This window comes from Lissotriton vulgaris, chromosome 8, assembly GCF_964263255.1.
Source record: "Lissotriton vulgaris chromosome 8, aLisVul1.2, whole genome shotgun sequence".
Taxonomy (NCBI): Eukaryota; Metazoa; Chordata; class Amphibia; order Caudata; family Salamandridae; genus Lissotriton; species Lissotriton vulgaris.
This window is the reverse complement of record NC_141696.1, coordinates 1,508,600,209-1,508,620,012: the sequence shown is the minus strand read 5'-3', so window position 1 is coordinate 1,508,620,012 and position 19,804 is coordinate 1,508,600,209. Positions and strand designations below refer to the sequence as shown.

The 19,804-nt window shown below is 44.9% G+C and overlaps 1 protein-coding gene across 5 annotated transcripts in view; it reads left to right on the top strand.

Moving 5' to 3' along the window:
* STXBP5L (syntaxin binding protein 5L) overlaps positions 1-19,804 on the top strand; it is a 1,891,501-nt gene that overhangs the window by 1,047,286 nt on the left and 824,411 nt on the right. For all 5 annotated transcript variants that reach the window (XM_086935625.1, XM_086935622.1, XM_086935624.1 and 2 more), the window contains exon 12: positions 11,273-11,420. In XM_086935625.1, the coding sequence (XP_086791751.1) occupies positions 11,273-11,420 (148 nt within the window). The remainder of the gene's footprint in view (positions 1-11,272; positions 11,421-19,804) is intronic.

The window sequence follows — 19,804 nt, the reverse complement described above, 5'->3', positions numbered from 1 at the left end:
CTTAAGTCTGTCTTAACAAAATCTTAACTTCTGTGAATGCCAAAAGTAGTAAGTTCGTTCTGTGAATGCCAAAATTAGTAAGTGCATTCTGTGAATACCAAAATAGTAGTAAGTTTAGGATTGAGTCTTAAGTTCATTCTGTGAATCGGGCCCTATATGTTGCCGATGGGGAGGGAGGGGGAGGGGAGTTGGTATGATAATAACAGTTTATTGATTGTGCTAAAATGTGATAAAAATATCATGGGCCCGACTCACAGAACTAACTTAAGACAAAATCCTAAATGTACTACTTTTGGTATTCACAGAAGGCATTTAGTAGTCTTAAATTAGGATTTAAGACTACTAAATGCCTTCTAGGAATACTAAATGCCTTCTGTGAATACCAAAAATCGTAAGTTTAGGATTTTGTCTTACGGTAGTTCTGTGAATCGGGCACCATGTTTTTAAGCTCCTGTGGCATGATGAGTTAAAACAGGAAAAAACAAAAATCTGAGCAGGGGGTCCAAAATTATGTTTGGTCCAGACCCGCCTACATCTTTAAAACGTTCCTGCCCAGGACCACGCAGCAATGAGCGGAGGCAGGGCTCCAAGAACAGTTCATTGAAATAGGCAAACAAAAAAGGTGCTCCAGAGTGGGCCACACAACACGGCTAATCCTCTGCATACAATGTCCAACTTTCCATTATCACGTCACACAACACTTTGGTAGTCTGCAGTCACAGTGAGAAGGCGTTGACACTTAGAATGTGCTGGGATATCAGACAATGTTTGTTGCGTAGCGGGTGGCTAGCAGTCATGCAGTTCATTTTTGGTTGCTTTTATTTCTAAATGACCCTCCTGTAAATCAGTCATTAACCCGTTCACCGCGGCACGAATTCCGTCGCGTTGTGGGTGATTTATGAGTGGACATGGTTTGGACGGCTCCCTGCCGTCCTCCGCACACGACCACCCTGACATCGGACGGTAGGCGGCCGTCCGACGCACACAAAGGGTTAAAAAGACATCTCTTAACTGGAGTTTGAGCTTAGTGAGTGCCGTTACTATACACTCTATTTACCACTTCCTAGAATAAGTTGGCTTTTCACTATTGCAACCTTTGAGAGACAGTTCAGGATCAAATCTCTTTTTTATTGGCAATCCAAATAAAGAAACAATTACACAGCAAGCCGCCTACAACCTGAACCGGGCCAGGCATGAAATGTAACTGCTTGTGGGTGAACAATACCAAATCTATACAGCTATGTTATCGCAATGTAACCAAGGTAATACACAGCTTTCACCTACAACTCACAATGGGCCGGTCACGGACAGAGGGCAAGTGAATAAGAGACACTGGGGCCTCGTTAGCATGTGCAATGAACAACGTGTGTGATGCTGGATGTATGTTGTTACAACGCATGCTTTTAGCACGCATGCTGTAACAACGCGGTTTTTATAACGCATTCTTTTACAACGCATAACAGAAAGGGGTGTTGGATAGTGAATATTTTAATTTACTATTCCAACACCAGTCCCCGTTGACACTAGGGAAGGTGTTGGAAAGTAAATTAAAAGTATTCCCTATCCTTGAGCGCCCCCCAGAGTCATGCGTTGTAATAGAATGCGATTTAAAAACTGCGTTGTAATAGCACTGCGTGCTAAAAGTTGCGTCGTAAACGACGTTCCCCGTGATGCTATCTCCAAGCAATCTCCGCGTGGTGCTTGCACATGCTACACTTTTGTGTACATGCCAAAGAGTAAAGGTAGCACAAAAAAAGGTAAAAGTAGCCCAGAATGAGCAAACATCCACGCCCTGGCTCAATTGGTGTCCGTCAAGTGCCATCCATCCCACACCGCCACAACTCTTCCTGCGCAGTGGGCAGCAACGTAAAGTGTCCGCAGATAAGAAGGGCATGTCAATTCCCTAAACTCTTTAGACAAGATGCCAATGAAGGGAGATGAGATTTTTGTGTATGATGAAGGGTCAGTGCCAGTAGTCATCAACAACCTCTCCATCCCCAGCAGAGACCACAGCTGGTGAAGCCATTTCCTGTTGTCTGTGCCTCAATTGGCCAGAAGAAGCCTATGTGTAGCGTTTAGGGCCAGTGCGATCTTATGTCCCCTAGTGGACGGAAGAGGATATGTGAGTGCGTTAGGGAGCCCCATGATGGTATAAGCGGATAACTGCAGGATTTCACTGTTAAAGGCTCTATCAATGTCTTCCAGTTCTAGCTCCCAGAATCTAGAAAGCTTTGAACAGTGCCACAAAATATGCAGCAGCATCCCTGGGTTGCCACAGCCCCGCCAGCATTGGCCATCACGCTGTGTATTCCATTTTTGGATCCGTGCAGGAGTGTAGTACCACTATGAGCTAATTTTGTATGCTGGTTCAGTGTGCCCTGTATTGTATGCCATGTGGTGCACTCTATAAAATATGTCTTCCCATTCTTTGTCCGAAAGGGCTCGACCAGGTTCTAACTCCCAGCGGGTCTGGCCTGGGGACCTGTGGTCACAGGGTGCCATCCATCTGCAGGGTGCTATCAGGTGGCGATAGATTTCAGAAATTAGCTTCTTATCGTCTGCTTTAAGAAATAGCCATTTATCAAAGGGGGTCATGGGTTTGCTGGCCTTAGGCTGAGTATCAGGACTGAAAAAAACAATGTGTCAGCTATGTATGAGTCACATGGTCCTTCTCTAGTAAGAATAGTGGGTCTTGAGTTGATCAAAAGGGATGGGGCTTTTGTGATCAAAAAGGCAACCAATACGCTTGCATCCGCCCACCATCCAGTGCTTCGCAATGCCAACAGTCATACCTGGGTGGAACTCTGTGTTTGCAAACAAAGGCGTCATAGGAGAGGGGAAGGACGAGAGCCCACCCGCCTCCGCAACCCTGTCCCATACTTTTAGCGTTGGACTGGTCATCGGGGATGAGTATAGACCACATGATCTATGGGCCCAGGGTAACCAAACCTCGCGCCAGATGTGTGCACTCACCACTGTTTGGTCCATGAAGACCCAGTGCTTCTCTGTCACAGGGCGGTTCCACTCCACCAGATATCGCAGCTGCACAGCTTGGTAGTAATGCAGGACATTAGATACAGCAAGACTCCCTTCTTGTTTTGCTTGTTGCAGCATCTGCTTTTGCAATCTGGTCATTGTTTTCCCCCATATAAAATGGTCAATCTCTCTTTAGAGATTGGAAATCGCAACGGGAGGGCCCAGGGAAGGACATTCATCTTCAATGCAGCTATTCTGCCCAACCACAAGAGGGGCAGTCATTGCCATTGCACTAAATCCCTGCGAATTAGAGTCAAGAGTCTGGTGTAGTTAGCCGGTGCATTGTTCGTGGTACTCCGCGCAAGACCAAGACCTATATAGGGGAGGTCTGCTTCAACTCACTGGAAGTCAAACTGGGAACGCAACTTTTGTTCCCGTGCCAGGGTAGATTTAAAATCTGCGACTTCTGCGAGATGACCCTGAAGCCTGATGCAGCACCATCAGCACCAAGACAATGGCTGGGAGCGAGGAAAGGGTGATAGAGATGATGATGTCATCCACATAGAGACTGATCAGATGATGATTGTCCCCAAACTGAAGGCTGTCGCTTTCGGGTTGTCCCTCAACCTGTGCGCAAATGGCTCCATGTACTAGGCAAAGAGAAGCAGAGAGAGACGGCAAACCTGCTGCGTGCCTCGCTCGATGGCAAACTAATGGGAACGCCCCATTGATCCATACCACAGTGCTTGGGGTGCTATAAATGCTTTGAATCCACTTCTCAAACGTCTACTTACTCCAAAGCATTGAAGAGTTGCAAATAGATAAGGCCAGTGCACTCAGTCAAATGCCTTTTAAGCATCAACAGCATCAGCAAAGCCTGTTCCGTGAGAGATGCACCTTGTCAATAAGATGGCAAATGCGCTTGGTATTGTCCCCACATTGGCAGGAGGGGATCAACCCCACCTGATCTGGGTCTACAAGACCAGATTTTAAAGGGTTAAGACTTTGGGCTAGGACACCCACAAACAATTTAGCATCCACATTTGGAAGGGAGATGGAAAGATACGAGTTGGAAGTATCAACTTCATTTATTTGCCTGTATCGGCAAAAGAATTAAAGAGGCAATTCGGAAACGGAACCAGCTCCCAGCAGAGCGTCTTATAGAATGTCCCACTGATTTCATTGGCTTCAGTCGAGCAACCGCTAATATTACCTCCTCTATTCGAGTAGGCTGGTCAAATGCCTCTGTTTCTGCAGGTGGGAGAGGTGCGACCACCTCCGTCCTGGCATATGTAAAGTGGTCCGTTACCATTGTGGGTTCACTCACGTACAGCTCTGCGTAAAATGCCTGGAACTCTGCTGCTATTCTGGATGCATCTGTCACCTCAGGCAGTAGGCATGAGCAATGTTTTGTCACTCATGTATATTTCATATGTGACACTTTGGAGGTAACGAGCTGCACTCGTGGGGTGGGGGTTGTGTGGTTATTCAAATGTAAGTGGGGAGTGTGTATATTCTTCCACCAAATTCTTCTTTTAAAGAAAAGAACAGAGCCACCTCAGATTTTGACACACGTGGCACCTTTTATTTCAGTTCAGCAGCGATGAGCGGCATGACGCGTTTCAGCATTGTGTGCTTTCATCAGATGCCTTCTTCGATCTTATGCTCAATGTCCACTGGTTTATGCAGCGCGCCTCACAAACGATTGGTGGAGGCACTCTGTCCAGCATAGAGAGGAGGTTTTTTCGGAACTCGTTACTCCGAGTTCCCGCTGCAGGCACAATCCCGTAAGTACAGATCCAAGTGGGCAGGGTATGCAGCTTCACTCCATCCACCTGAAACAATGGTGAAAAAACAGGGTGCCCATTGCCTAATCCATCGTCCCGCCGCTTTCTGCCACCGCAAACAAGGATAACAACAAGTAAGTAGATGTTGCTATCGATGTGAAGTCACATCCCAGAAATTAAACTGGCTTCGTTCTTATTACAGCGGCATGTGGCGGTTCGGCGTATGCTCAAACGCTGAGAAAGTCCAACTTGCTTTGCCACTGTTACGCCGAACACTTGAGGGTCGGGGGCTCCTGGGTGCTCGTGGCCGCACAATCACATCTTCCAGCAAATTCTTTTCAAAGAAAAGAACAGAGCCACCTCGGATTTTGACACACGTGGCACCTTTTATTTAAATTCCGCGGCGGCGAGCGGCATGACACGTTTCAGCATTGTGTGCTTTCATCAGATGCCTTCTTAGATCTTATGCTCAATGTCCACTGGTTAATGCAGCGTGCCTCACTAACGATTGGTAGAGGCACTCTGTCCAGCGTAGAGAGGAGGTTTTTTCAGAACTTGTTGCTCTGAGTTCCCGCTGCAGGCACAATCCCGTAAGTACAGACCCAAGTGGGCGGGGTCTGCAGCTTCACTCCATCCACCTGGAACCATGGTGAAAAAACAGTGTGCCCATTGCCTAATCCATCGTCCCGCCGCTTTCTGCCACCGCAAACAAGGATAACAACAAGTAAGTAGATGTTGCTATCGATGTGAAGTCACATCCCAGAAATAAAACTGGCTTAGTTCTTATTACAGCGGCATGTGGCGGTTCGGCGTATTCCCGTTGAGAAAGTCCAAATTGCTTTGCCACTGTTACGTCAAACAACTCTCGAACTTCCCATCGATGTTTCAGAGAGACACGGACCACTGGGCGGTATGGCTCAAGATTTCATAGAGAAGACGTTTCTTTGAGTTGTCTCTTTTCCTGGATTTGGTTGTCTCCCACTTCCTACAGTTACCTTGGGGCATGAGTTATAGTTACTTGAGATAACTATAACTGCTGAATTTCTCTGATTTTGTGTGTGTAAAATCTGAACCTAATTATAACGCCCCTGTAGTGAATTACATATATATAAATAGCTTGTCGATATTTGACACATGAATGGGGGATATGGATAGGGAAGCACAAGAGAGAGAGCAACCATATAGTAGCCGTGGAGATAAAGTAGAAAACATTGCATTGAATAGAAGCTCAGTTTCTTCTCAGCTCCCACCACCTTCGGCTATTGCTTCGTTCTTTTTCCTGAAGCTCAAACCTGAATTGAATATGAACAAGATAACCAAGTTAAACTTTCCTTCTATTTATGGAACTTCCTCTGGATTTATCACGTAAAATGACTAAGAGGGTCCGTGCCTAACTTTTCAATTCCGCCATTTTAGTTCTGCCAGTTCTTTTATGGGCGATACTGTTCGAAGCTTGTTTGCATTTTCATCCTACTGAGATAGATGCTAAGGCCCTGATTATGACTTTGCCACTTTTTACTGTGGCGGATACTGGCAGGCTGGAATCCCCAATTTCAACTGGTATCCCTGCACCCAAAGACCGCAACTTCGAGTTTACAAGTTTTCTCCCTATGGTAGGGAGTAAGCACACGGACCCGGAGATACCTTGTCCTTTTTAGTGTTCCCCAATTCAGGGCAGGAAACTGCAGATATTTTCCACCTGCTATGCTATGCTATGTTAGTGGGAGAGCTGGTGGGATTTGGGGCACCTTGGTGGAGGGCCTGGAGGTCGGGACAAGTTTGCACCTGTCAGGTGGGAGCATTGGCCATGGCCCCCTTCCTGCAACGGGATAGGGGGTACAGACAATGCAATGGCTGTGCTTGAGCCATCAGCCCCTGTCCCTGATGCTTGAAGCTGAGGTCCCAAATCTCTAAGCCCAGAATATCAGAGTCCGAGTTTGCAGACCAAATAATTCCAGGCCCACGGACACTAGGAATTGCCAGGGCCAAAACCTGTCCGTAATACCGGCAACAATGTACTATCCCAGTCAGGACCAGAAACACTTCGGGGAGGCGACTCTGCGGCAGCTTAAAGTCTTCCTGGAAGGAAGGTTGGGAATTGCAACATGGCATGTCCAAGCCTTGTTAGACAAGGGCTCAAGGAAAACAGTCTCTGGAGCGCAGGGACGAGTAAAGAGTAGATATGCCTGTCCCTTGAAGAGTGCTAGTTTTTTTAGTCTGTGGACTGAAACCCTCCCCTGTTTCCAGAGACTGACTTTGTAATCTCCAGCCAGTCGCATTGCTTGTAGCATGTGTGTTACACATTTCCTTCATTGTGCTTCTCAAACACTGGTGATGGACCCAGGGTGGATGGTAATATGGCCGCCATGTCCTTGGATGACTGGGGTCCAGAGGCAAGGACAGACGGGTTAAAAGTGCTGCCTGTTGGTAGATGGAGCAGGGCCCGACATGGTGGCACAGGGATTGTGAAACTACTTTAAAGAGCACGATCATTGTGAAATAACAAAGACTCTTCAGAGTGGATTTAGAGCTACAGCCAGTGGTAATCTGAGATCTGGAGGAGCTGCCAGGAAAGGGATGGGGCATTGATCAGATCAGAAAAGAAGGTTGTGATCAGATCATGGAGCATGGGTGAACACTAGGAAAGGGAGAGGAGATGGTTGCTGAGGTTTCATACTAATACAGTTGACAACGATAGAAATGTAATGAATCTTCATATCTGACAAGGACAAGAAGCTAAGACCTACAAAGCAAAACCATTAGGAAAAATAGGGAGAAATCTCCAGAAACCTCATAGGCAAAGGCTTCAGGATCAAAGAAGGGAAAGGGCGCGTGGAATTGTGAAGGAGGGAGTTGAGGTTCATAGCATTATAGAACTGTTCCCCCCTTTGATAATCTTTTATTGTGTTTGTCTTGAATGTCTTGCCCTTGGATGTGCCTGTGTGGGAGGGATATGTTTTCTTGGAGTGTTGCATTGAAACACATTCAAAGTGGTATACATTTATTTTCACTGTATTTTTCATCATGAACTGTAGCATATGTTTGTATATTGTAACATGAAATTGACATTTTGTATCGCCCTTGTGAGGCAAACAAAAGTATTCTGTTCATCTGTGTGCCAGAGAGTAGGTGTGAACATGGTTGCAGAAAGTCATCTCTTACAAAAACATGTAGCACAATAATTATAGTTGTTGTCCATTTGGTAGCTTTAGTCTATGAATTACTGTTGTAAAAAAGAAGGACCACTCTTGTTCACAATACGTTCGTTGAAGATATGGAAAAGGATTACTCCAGATGGTAGAAGATTTTGAAATTTTATTTGCTGATATCTACGTATCTTATATTAGCTAGGATATTTCCTTTAGAATCCTTCAGAAGCAGTTCAGCAGCCAAGTTAAAGGCTGTCCGTGTTGTGGCATTAGAACCTTTATTCTATTTCTCCACAAATTGTTCTCCTTGCGATGATGTGACTCATTTTATATGGCTTCATTGGGAGCCATTAGCCTGAATAACCCAATCATTTTTAAATGCCAAGGATGCACTGTATTTACGAACAAGAATGAGTAAAAAAAAAACGCATAGGAAGGATGTGCACTTGAAAGTGACGCAGAAGCTAGAAAAGTGACGTGTGGCTGAATTTGGGTTCACGACAAGCTCAACTGAAGCTTTGCATCACAAACAGAGGCCGTGCATAGTTTATAACTGATGGAAATGGCCGGTGAAGAGTGTAATGGTGGTAAAGTCACCTTGGACACCATTCCATAGGTCCTGGATGTCAAGCATACATGTATGAAGTATGACTTTGTGTCACATTACAGTGGGCATGGTCTACTTATGTGTAAGATACTTCAGTATGTGTGACATGTTGAGTGAAACAGTAATCTCTAATCTGTTTTTATCCCCAGAACTCTGTTATGCTATGTTGTTACTTTGTATGTGTTGTGTTTGTATTCCATGTTTTTACTGTATGTGCTATTCCTACCTTGCTCACTATGTAAAGCGCTCTGATACCCTACCTTGGGTCTGGTTCGTACTATAGAAAACTCTAAATAAATAAAAAATAAATTAACAGAGGGAAACAAAAGTTGTATCCCACTGTTGTGACGTCACTCTTGTGTCCGTCACTTTGCCTAGGTCTATGATCAAGGGTCAAGTGAGGAGGTGGAATGGCAACTGGCGGTCTCACCCAGGTCTCCACAAACCTGAGAAACGTGGAAGAGAAGGATGGCAGAGTGCTGCCTGCACCAACATCCACATTTCCCTGTCAGTCTTGGTCCCTGCAGAAGACCCCACATGCAAAACGTTTCGGCACTGACCAGCAGGTCTCAGAGCTATTGTCAGTGCAGTGCCGCCTCTCTGTGCTCGCAATGTGAGAGCTAAGGGCATAGGTTGGGCATAGAGAGGGTAGGGCTGGCACAGAGGGTAGTGGGGTACCAAAGAATCTTTTTTTTATATTTGGACAGGGGCAGGAGGGTAGATGTAGAGGGTGGTAGTGGTGGGTGGAAGGAGGCCAAGCATTTGTTTTCAGTTTGGGAGGGAGGAGAGGATAAATGTAGAGAATAATGGGGGTGGGTGGCAGGAGATCAGTCATTTGTTTTTTAAATTTACATCAGTGGGAGGTGTGTGGCTTTTTTACAAAATATGATTTTGATACCTACTGAGACTGCCCCCTCATGTTGTCATCCCTTAAAACAGACATCACTGACATCAGAGGAGGCTAGTACTTGCAGTTGGGAGTTCTGTGCATCAGTAAATGTGCTGAGTAAAAGGCTGCAATTACTGGTTGGTGAAAAGTAAAACAAAGTGCATCTGATCTTAAAAATGGACATCCCACTCCTTCTGTGATGTCAGTTCCTCTTTCAGAGTTTGATTTATGTTATGTTATATTGTGTACATTTGTAAGGAGCACTATCACCAGCAAGGGTATCCTGGCGCTGAGCAGGAGTGCGTGCCTAGCTCTTCCTATGGTGGTTGGTTAAATGAAAAGCCTGATCTTCAGCTTCTTGCAGAATTCAAAAAAAGAGGAGAATGCCAAATTGGAGGGTGTTCCCGTTGTCGAACTTGCAAGACTAGGGCATGAGTGACAGTTTTTCTGGATTTCCTTGGGAGCCATTTGAAGATATTCCACAGCATCTTCAGGATGTGGGAGCAGGATGCAGTGACGGCATTGACTTGTGCGGTCATGTCCAGTATGCTGACGATGATGTTTCCAAGGTTCTTGGCATGTGTGCTAGGTGTGGGAGTCTGGTCGGCCACCAGTTTGAGTTCCATGGCAAGATATTCTTTCAGAAGATCACTACTTCTGTCTGGTCGGTGTTGAGCATGAGACAGTTCGCTTTCATCCAGTTAGCAACTTCGGTCATGCAGGCCATTACCTTGTTTCTTGTGTTGTTGGTCTTGTTTGAGAGGGAGAGTTTGACTTGTGTGTCGTCAGTGTAAGAAAGTATGTTGATGTTGTGTGTGTGGATTAAATTGGTCAGAGGGTTTATGTCTGCTTTGGAGAAGGTGGGGCTGAGCTATGAACCTTGAGGCACTCTGCAGATCAGGTTGCGGGCTTCCAAGGGAGTAGGGTGCCGGACTGACAGCTTGCATTCTATCCAAGAAGGAGCGAATCCAGTGAAGAGCGGATCCTTGAATGCCAATCTCATGCAAGCACCATATGGTGATTGGGTGTATACCATGTCAAATGCTGCAGAGAGGTCCAGGAGAATAAAAACAGATATCACCTCTGTAATGTGTTATGTGAATATCAACTGTGACAGTGATGAGTGTTGTTTCTGTACTGTGGTTGGGCCTGAATGCAGGTTTCGTGCTATTGAGGAGCTTGGGGTTGCTGAGGTGGTCGGTAAGTGATTGGTTGATTTGTTTCTCTAAGACCTTGGCCCGGTGGAGGGAGATGGTTCTGTAGTTGGAGAGTTTGACTGGGCCATCAGATGATTTCTTGAGCAGGGCCATGTTGGTGGGTGTTTCCTGGTGTCTGGAAATGTGGCTGAGTCGACAGAAGTGGTGAGGATTGGCGTTAGTGCTTCACTTATCAGCAGGAGTCCTTTGGTGAAGGCGTGGTGGGAACAAGAGTCAGATGGGGTTCCCAAATTGAAGGTCTTCCTAGTAGTGTTGATGGTATGGCGGGCCACAAGGTCAGGGTTCATTCTTTGGCCATGATAGGAAGTTGATTTGCAACAGCGATGGGGTTAACACCAGAACCTGGGCTTCTGTGGGAATTAACAAGGGCACATTATCAAGCCCATTATCGCTGCGTTAGTGGCAGTTTCCTGCCGGTAAAAGCGGCGATAATGTATCGCCCTTTCTTGATAATATGGCCCACCAGGTTTTTAAAAAAGAAATGTTAATGCCCCTTTGAAGCCGAAACACTGTTTTTCCTTTGTTTTGTTTTATTCACTATATACAGGCAATTGTGATGCCTTCCTAAAATGCATTTTTCAAAAATTCTGTCCAAGGAATGGTATTCTTGTTTCATTGTAAACGATAATATTCTCTTCATTCATCAGCTTCCCGATCTTTGAAAATCCATATTCCATGGACATCCACGAATCTCCAGTGACCTGCACAGAATACTTTGCCGACTGCCCTCCTGATCTTATCCCAGCACTTTACTCAGTGGGAGCCAAGCACAAAAAGCAGGGCTACAGTAACAAGGTACATCTTCGATCGTTTTAGCAAAAGGACATTTGAATAGTGAATCTTAATGTTTACATCGAGTACAATCAAAGTTTGAAAATCAAACAGTGTTGCCACAGTTTATGTGTATTGTACAATGCGATATATGTGTCTAAAATAAATTATAATTTCACCGAAACCATTTTTATAAAAGTTATTCCATCTCGTATACAGTGATACCCTGTAATTGGAAACACATTACCAGTAAATCATGAAAAATATATGTCTAGTAATAGAGACGAACGATACAGCCCTTCGGGAGAGACAGTTTCTAATTCATTTATAAATGTACAGTTAAATCTTCTTGTTTCTCTCCTTGTTAATATAGCTCCTAGAATGTGTTTACGCAGCTAAAGAATGTTCTGCAATGCAATCACACATCTGTATTAGATTATATTGTGATCAATCTGGTTTATTTTAAGACTGTATTTCAACAACACCCAGACAATTGGATTCTTTGGGAACACAATGTAATTACTGAGTCAATGCGCCTCAGACTCACACACTCAGAATCCTACGTCCCTTCTCCCCTAGGCAAATGCTATTTTTATAGTTCAATTTCTTAGGATTCTTCAAATCATAGTAGAAATAAGTACCGTTCTTCTGTGTGTCAGAAAGTAATACCCCGGGCCGCTCTGTAGCCTGACCTTCTAATGAGTTTGAAAACGAATGCATTGTAGGTTGGCTGCATTTTTTCAGTAAGTCTAATAAAAGGTATAAAAACTTGAGAGGTTGGATTGTACTGGGTAATCTGGATAAAAACCTGTTTGCTCGATTCTCTCCTGCCTGCTCAATTAAATCTCTCAACATGCAGTCTGCACCCCAATTCCTGCTTTTAATATCCTATTTACACTCTACCTACTTATAAAATCCACAGGGAGTTTATCTGACAGGCATTGCACCCTCAGGCTGAAGTCTCCCATCATGATCACAATGCCAAATGTAGTGGCCATATAGATAGGGTTGAACATGCCTTCAGTGTCGACTGGTTTCTACCTGGGGATGGCTCATTCCCAGTGTTCCAGGGTCTTAGTAAGAGACATGTTTTTGGAATAGGCCTAGGCGTGCTATCTCCTTGGCTGAGGGCCCGATACTTACTATGAACAAGGACTACACTGAGGAAGAAATACCATCTGGGCGGCATCCCTAGTATAACCCATCAGGCAGTCCCGCATGAGCAGGGCTGTCAGGTTCTTTATCAATCCTGTTTCACAAACACGGTGGTAATCCAAACACTCTTTCGCTTTCGAACAATACCATCAAATTAGTGCTTGGAGCAACAGGGATTTGCTTAAAACATTTATTTTAAAAGTTGTAATCTCGTACTTGAAATGTGCACAGCAACCTCACAGAATGGAAATAAGAAACAATTATGTATGTGGCAAGCAGGGAGAATAAAATGAACATTTCTAACATGTTTTAGAAAGTCCCTAGCTTCCCAGCACCCTCTATCTATTCCTGAGCACTACACTTAGTCATAGCACTGAATGTAAAACCTGGCTGCAGAGTTGTTTTTTTTTTATCCATGTCTGCCGGGACAGGTGAGGTGCTCGGGGTAAGGAGCGTTCTCGACTAGGCGTCCAGGCCAAACTCGCCGACCGAGAGGAAAGAAGGCAGCAATCTGGCGCGACCTCTGCTAATCATCTGAGCACAAGGACCTCTCCATAATCAGTGGTCAGATCCTGAACTTTTATAGGGCTTGACCACTTATTTTATTTTTATATTTTTTGTATTTACAAAGCAAAACGGGCTCTGAGACGTGAGATTCTGAACCGACTTAGCCATCAAGACCCAAACGGGTCAGCTCTAAGCAACATGTTGACTTGAAGGGGCCATTCCTAAAACCTAGAGATCTCCACAGCAATGGGCCGTGTTGGGATTGAGCCGTCTGTTGCTGAAGATAATAAACATGACGTGAGCAGCCATGAACAGGGGCTTCACATGTGCAACTAAAGATATGCAAGCGTGAAAATGTGAAATCAGGCTGTGTTAGCCGAACCAAGACGGAGCCTGTCATGGTGTTCGCGACCAGGATAAGAAGGTGCTCCCAAAGCCCATCCCCATTTCTGTTCCACTTTCTCTTCAAAACAGAAAGAAATTGGTTTCAGATTGGTTAGGAAGTAGAAGCATTAATCCTGTGTCAATGAGCAGCATGCAGCCTATGCCAGATGTGTTCATCTGGTTAGCTGGCATGGCGTCTGTAAGCACGGAGCAAATCACTTAACTGGAAGAAAGTTGACAACCTGGGACTGCTCTGCACAATGGTGTCATTGATGATTGCTGGCTCAGCCGATTGCAGTTGCATGAAAAGAAGTCAAGGTGAAGTGGAAGAGCGATTGGACACCATGAGAACGCATCACAGGGGGAAGAGGCTCCTTTTCCGTGAGTGTGAGTAGGAGTGAGAAAGGAACTGGAGAGTAAGCAACCTAGCCTATCCATACAAACCGATGTGACAGGTAGTTGTGTGCTGCAAGACAGTGGTCCTAGTGCCTGGGACAGAGGCCCTGGGTGCTGGAGGGTGGTTGGTAGCAGACAGTGGAAGTGGAGTACATAGCTAGATACCTTTGGGTTGACACTAAATTATGGGAAGGAGCAGAAGAAGGTGTGGGCAAGCCTGAAAAAAGTGGAGAACTTTTTTTAGCATGGCCAGAGAACTTACTAGGCAGCGAAGGTAGTGGAGCCCAAGTGCAACCTAGCAATTAGGGTAAATTTAGTTGGGGCGAAGCAGATGGGAGAAGCTAGAAGGAGACTGGTCAACATGTTTCGTAAGCAGTCCCCTACTGTACTCATCACGACCTCTGATGGTCCCTACTGAAAAAATACTCAATTTTGAATTCTAAATAGTATGCCTAAAGTCCTACAACTAAGTAGCAAAAATCGGCTACCTAGTTTGGCTTCCGGGCTTGAGTGGGCCCAAGGTGAAGCGTAGAAAAAACTGACCTAATGTGGTCTCTGTAAAGGAAAGCGGGAGAAAAAAGGGAGGAATACAAGAAACATGTAAAATTAATGCTACATGAGTCTTTTCACATAGTTCTCAACGTCTGCATTCTTGCGAGGGTCACACTGTCATTGCGTGTGTGTCCCTCCATGACTTAAGCGTTAGTGTTTCGCTTAATGCGGGGAGAGAAAAGCTTAATACACTTTTCTTGGTGATTATGTTACTCGTATTGGCATAATTAGTCACACGTTTTTTTCAACCACATCATACGTGGGCAAGCAGATCTCAGAGCGCACACACACATGTCTCAATACAACCGAGTCACACCCCCAATAAAAGCGGACCAGGGCCGGGGAGACACAAGTGCTTTCACTGATAGTGGCGATGTAGTGGTTCAGGATTTAAAATTAAAGGGAAAAGCGTTCTTTGTATCTCAATGCTTTGGTGGAAATGCAGATACATATAAAAACATGTTTATCACGTGTGACTGAATAAAGCGTGCATACATACTGGTAAGACACATCTTGCGTGCCTCATGAGCTGGCAAGGGAAGGGTGTTCCACGCGGTAAACTGAAAAGAAAAACCGCATCCTTCAGTCATTTCACGATACTCGCAAGTTATTTTACTTTTGTAGTGTACGCGACCAAGTTTAGAGACTCATGGTCAGAGTCTTTTACTTACGTTACCACTTCTTGAGCAATGCCTTAGTCATACCCTTGTGCCGCTCCGAGGGATAAGGTGGCCATGTCTCTGCCGTCTTTTAACCTGAGTGAGAAACTGTGTGGTCATCTCTGACTCGTATCAGCGGTATAGACTAGAGCGCTAACCCAAGATGGCCGCCGTTCATGGCATAGCAGTGTGAAAAAGACGTGCTAGTGGAGTCTTTCTTCTATTTTTACGTCAAGTTTCTACATGCTGAAATTTAATTATTCACAAAGATGAGGAAGACCAATGTTATTCATTGGGCCTAGGTTTAAAATACCGCGGTGATTTTCTCAATAGTGAGAAAGGGCGGTTCCTGCATGTACTGCATTGTCTACATTGGTTATGAGGAAGTACAAAGGCTAATCATAGTACATTATTAAGAAACACACTGTTAATTTTCCAATGGTGAGCAATGGCAGATACTTGTACACACAGCTGGTTTTGGGCTAGTTATAATCTAGGCAGTGCTCGGGAGGTGGTAATGCGTGAAATCTGCTCCTCATGGCGGGTTGTGATGTGACTTATATTATATGCAACCCCCAAATTTGGATGATAGCGAGCACACACTATAGTTGTCCCCATGGGATTTCGTCGTTAAGGCCGGTTTTATTTGAGTTAATGCGGAACACCCATCTCTGTTCTTTCTCTAAGAGGCGTTCCTCATTGTGAACCGATTCAATTACTGTCCAAGTTATGTCCTCGGGTTTGTGACCGCTTTCCAGGAAATGAATGGTCAGCTTGGTACTGGCTTTTTTGCATTTGATCGTGCTTTTGTGTTCCCCTATTCTGGTCTTTATGGCCCTGCTAGTCATGCCAAAGTATTCCAGGTGGCAAGGGCATGTGATGAGGTATACCATGTTTAGACTGTTACAGTTTGTGAAGCATCTCTGCTCCCAGGTAGTCCCATTCTGGAAGGTCAGTCTCTTGCTCTTTTTGGTTAAACAGCAGACTTTGCATTTACCACATGGGTGGTGCCCTTGTACAAAATGTGGGTCTTTATTGGTGTCGTTTTTTCAGCTTTTGGTCTCATGTGGACCAATATGTCCCTTAGGCTCCGCCCCTTTCTGTGGGAAAAAATGGGTTTTGGTATCTGTAGGCCTCCACTGTTAAGGATCTTCCATTTCTTGTTCAAAATTTTGGTGACCTGTTTGGAGCTGGTATTGTATGTGGTTATACAAATAGGACTGTGTTCCTCCTCTTTAGGTACCTTCTCTTCCAGAAGACTCTCTCTGCAGTTGTTTCTCGCCTTCTTATACGCCTGGTTAATAATTTTGTCCGGATATTGGCGGGTTTCCAATTTTTTCCGTAGATCTTTGGACTGGAGTTTGAAATTCTCAATTTCTGTGCAATTCCTCCGCAAGCGCAGAAATTGGCCGTAGGGCAGATTGTCCCGCAGATGCTTAGGATGGAAGGTCTGGTACATCAAAAGGCAATTCTTTGAGGTACTTTTCAAATGGGTGGTGGTCATTAGTCTACCATTCTTGGGGAACATGTTCAGGTCAAGGAATACGAGGTTACTGTTTGAGCTGGTGCTGGTAAACTTGAGGAAATATCCTGTAGGTTCAGCCAGGTTAGAAATTGTTGAGAAGTTCTTTCATCTCCATCCCAGATGATGAGGATATAATCGATGTACCTCTTCCAGGTCCTGATGTTGTCTCTGAAAGGATTGTCCGCCCACCAAATTTAGATGGCAGAAATGTAGTCATTTTCAGGTACATGCATCAAACTCGGCATTTGCGATTCCTTAATTGCGATTTTTAAGGAATCGCAATTAAGGAATTGCAAATGCCTATGCATTAAGAAATCGCTAAATAAATTGCGATTTCTTAGAATTCCTTAATAGCGATTAGCATTTTGCGAATCGCAATTAAGGAATCCCTTCCCATTTATTCCTATGGGCCTAGAGGCCCATAGGAATGAATGGGAAGACAATCTCAATTTGCGATTCGCAATTAGCTAATCGCAAATTGAGATTGCGATTTCAAGGGTGCAGGGGTGTCCAAAGGACACCCTGTTGCACCCCTGAAATCAAACAATGCACATATGTTGTGTACACACATGCCCTAAGGGCATGCGTGTGCACAACATGAAAGTTAAAAAAATGCAAAAAATTGCATTTTTTTAACATTTCGCAAAATTACCATGAGGTCCAACCTCATGGTAATTTTTTCTCTCTAATTGCGAAATCGCAATTTTTTTCAGTTTCATGCATTGCTTTTAAGGAATCGCAAAATTGCGATTCCTTAAAAGCAATCGCACTTTCAAAAATCGCAAAAATTGCGATTTCTTCACTTTTTGGTTAATGCATCCCAAATAGTGATTTGGGAATCGCAAACGGCCGAATTTTGCGATTCGCACCGTTTGCGATTCCTAAATCGCTTGATGCATGTGCCTGTTTGTACTGTTCCTTACCACCAGGCATACCATGGCAGTAAGGAACAATAAAACCTCTGTAAACCTCCCATGGTGTAGGAAATATTACTTTTTTTGTTTAAAAAAGAAAATCCCTTTTTGAGATTTGCTTTTTGAAAAGAAAAATAGAATGCTATTTTCTCCAGGACTGCGTCCTTCCAATGCAGCCTTGCAACAAACAGCAAAATGCATTTAAAGGAATCGCTGTTAGGTTGGTTCCTGCCAATGCCACCTGCTTGGTGGTTATATATAAATCTGGCGGGTGGAGAATTCCCGGCCTGGCGAACGTAGAGTCCTCTACCACGCAAATGAAAAAGACCGTATCTGCCAGAATTTAAATCAGTCCCTCAGTAATGTGGGTGAACTTGAGAGCTGGGAGGGGAAGGCCCAAAGAAGCCCATAAGAGGAGATACTGCATCACTGACCACATAAAGGCCTGGACTCCAGCAAAGGGAACCATGGGTCACAGCCTAGCACTGAGGCATTCTGTTGGGCATTCTGTTGGGCTCCAGGAGCTCAGGAGAATCGTAGACGTAATGATTGATCTTTTGTTTTTTTCCTGTATGCGCTGCCTGAAGAATGGACACCTGGACGCCTGAGGAGTGTTCTGCACAGTTTTCTGCAGGAGAGATCAGGCTGCTGGTTCTGAAGGCAGTCTGGGTGCCTGACTTTTGAACAGCATGTTCAGCACATGGAAGCTTAGTTGAATGAGTTATGGGAGGAGGCCTCTGATGGCCGCAGGAATTTAGAGGTAGGTGGTCAAAGTGGTGATGCGATTTTGTTGTATCCTGAGTTTGACCTAGGCCTGATGGGCAGCGATGATGCTAGAGGCGTGAGGCTGGACCAGGTACTAATTAAAGCTGATCACAGCAGCAGAAGCTATTGATAGGGAAAAGCAATGTCTGGGCAGGTAGGCCTCGTTATCATGTCCAGAAGTGACTGCTGGGAGGGTGCTGGGTGGGAAGATGGCAGAGTAGTGCTAGGTGAAAGGAGTAGATAGATCCAGACAATGAGGAAAGGGGGTGACAACCTGTTCTCTGAGGCTGGGGCGAAAATGCTGGGTGGGTTATGAGGCAACCATATGGAGTATTTAAGCTTCAGTTGATTACATATCTGCCCTATCTTTCTTTCTATGGGGCCCCTTCATAGCCACGCTTTTGCTGTCACTATCCATCACCCACAAGTAAGCAACATATTCTACCCAAGGGCCTGGCTTGAGTGCTAAGGAGGAAGTGCGATGCCAGGGAGGACATTGTGTGGCTGAGTTGCTCATTGATGGGGCTGGGAGTTAGGGTGGTAACTTGTCTGTGCCTGGTAAGCTCACCATGGTGTGGGGTAGAAGCAGGGTTCACACCCCAGGCTTGAGAGAAGACGATCTGGCTAAAGTGAGATGAGGAGGCGGTTTCCCAACTAACTTTGTCTAATTCACCTGTGCTCCTGTAGGCCATTTTCGTACTCTATGTTGGACTACTACTGAGACGTGCCAAAAATATTGATTACTAATCCCAAGTAAGAGAATAGTAAGGATACAGGATAACCTGGCTTGTTGCAAAGAGATCAATTATGAAAACTGTGAAGCAGGACAAATCATCCACACAGTTGTAACCATGTCAGACATGTGCCAAAGTCTTCCAGCTTTCCTACAGAACCATGTCTCAGATGAATAAATGTGGCTTAACTATCCATCTGGATTAAGAGATAACAATTTAACTGTAATTTAACCTGAACAACTGTAGTCAGTTTTGAGTTATTATTTTAGCTCTTGTCCTATTCAGACTCAGAGTAGCGAATGTCTAATCTAATCCAGCGTTAGTGGTTTAAAGAGATGAATCTTTATGACTGAAAGAATCTGTTTACACTAACTAAAAACTCTGATCCAAGACCATCTGGCAACAAAGCTTCTAATGGTGCCTGTACGCAGAGTAGCTCAGGGATGGAGGGTGGGGGGGGGCATACTGCTCTCTGCGCCTGTCATGTGTGACTTAATAGACTTTATTGCACTTTGGCCCTTTCCGGAAAGGGATCTCATAGACTGTTTGTCACAAATGCCCTGCAGTGACTAGGCTGAACTGGTTGGTAATGAGTGGAATTACCAACCAGACCCAACTACAGCACCGAATCCGCGCTCCTCTCCGTGGCAGATAACATCAAGATGACACAGGATAGAGGAGGCTCCATGATTCTGGTGCTGTTAGACCTGTCTGCAGCCTTCAACACTGTGTCACATGAGATCCTTCTTGGCCTTTTGCAGAGAGTTGGCATTGGAGGCGTAGCTCTGTCCTGGCTGGAGAGTTTTCTCACTGGCCG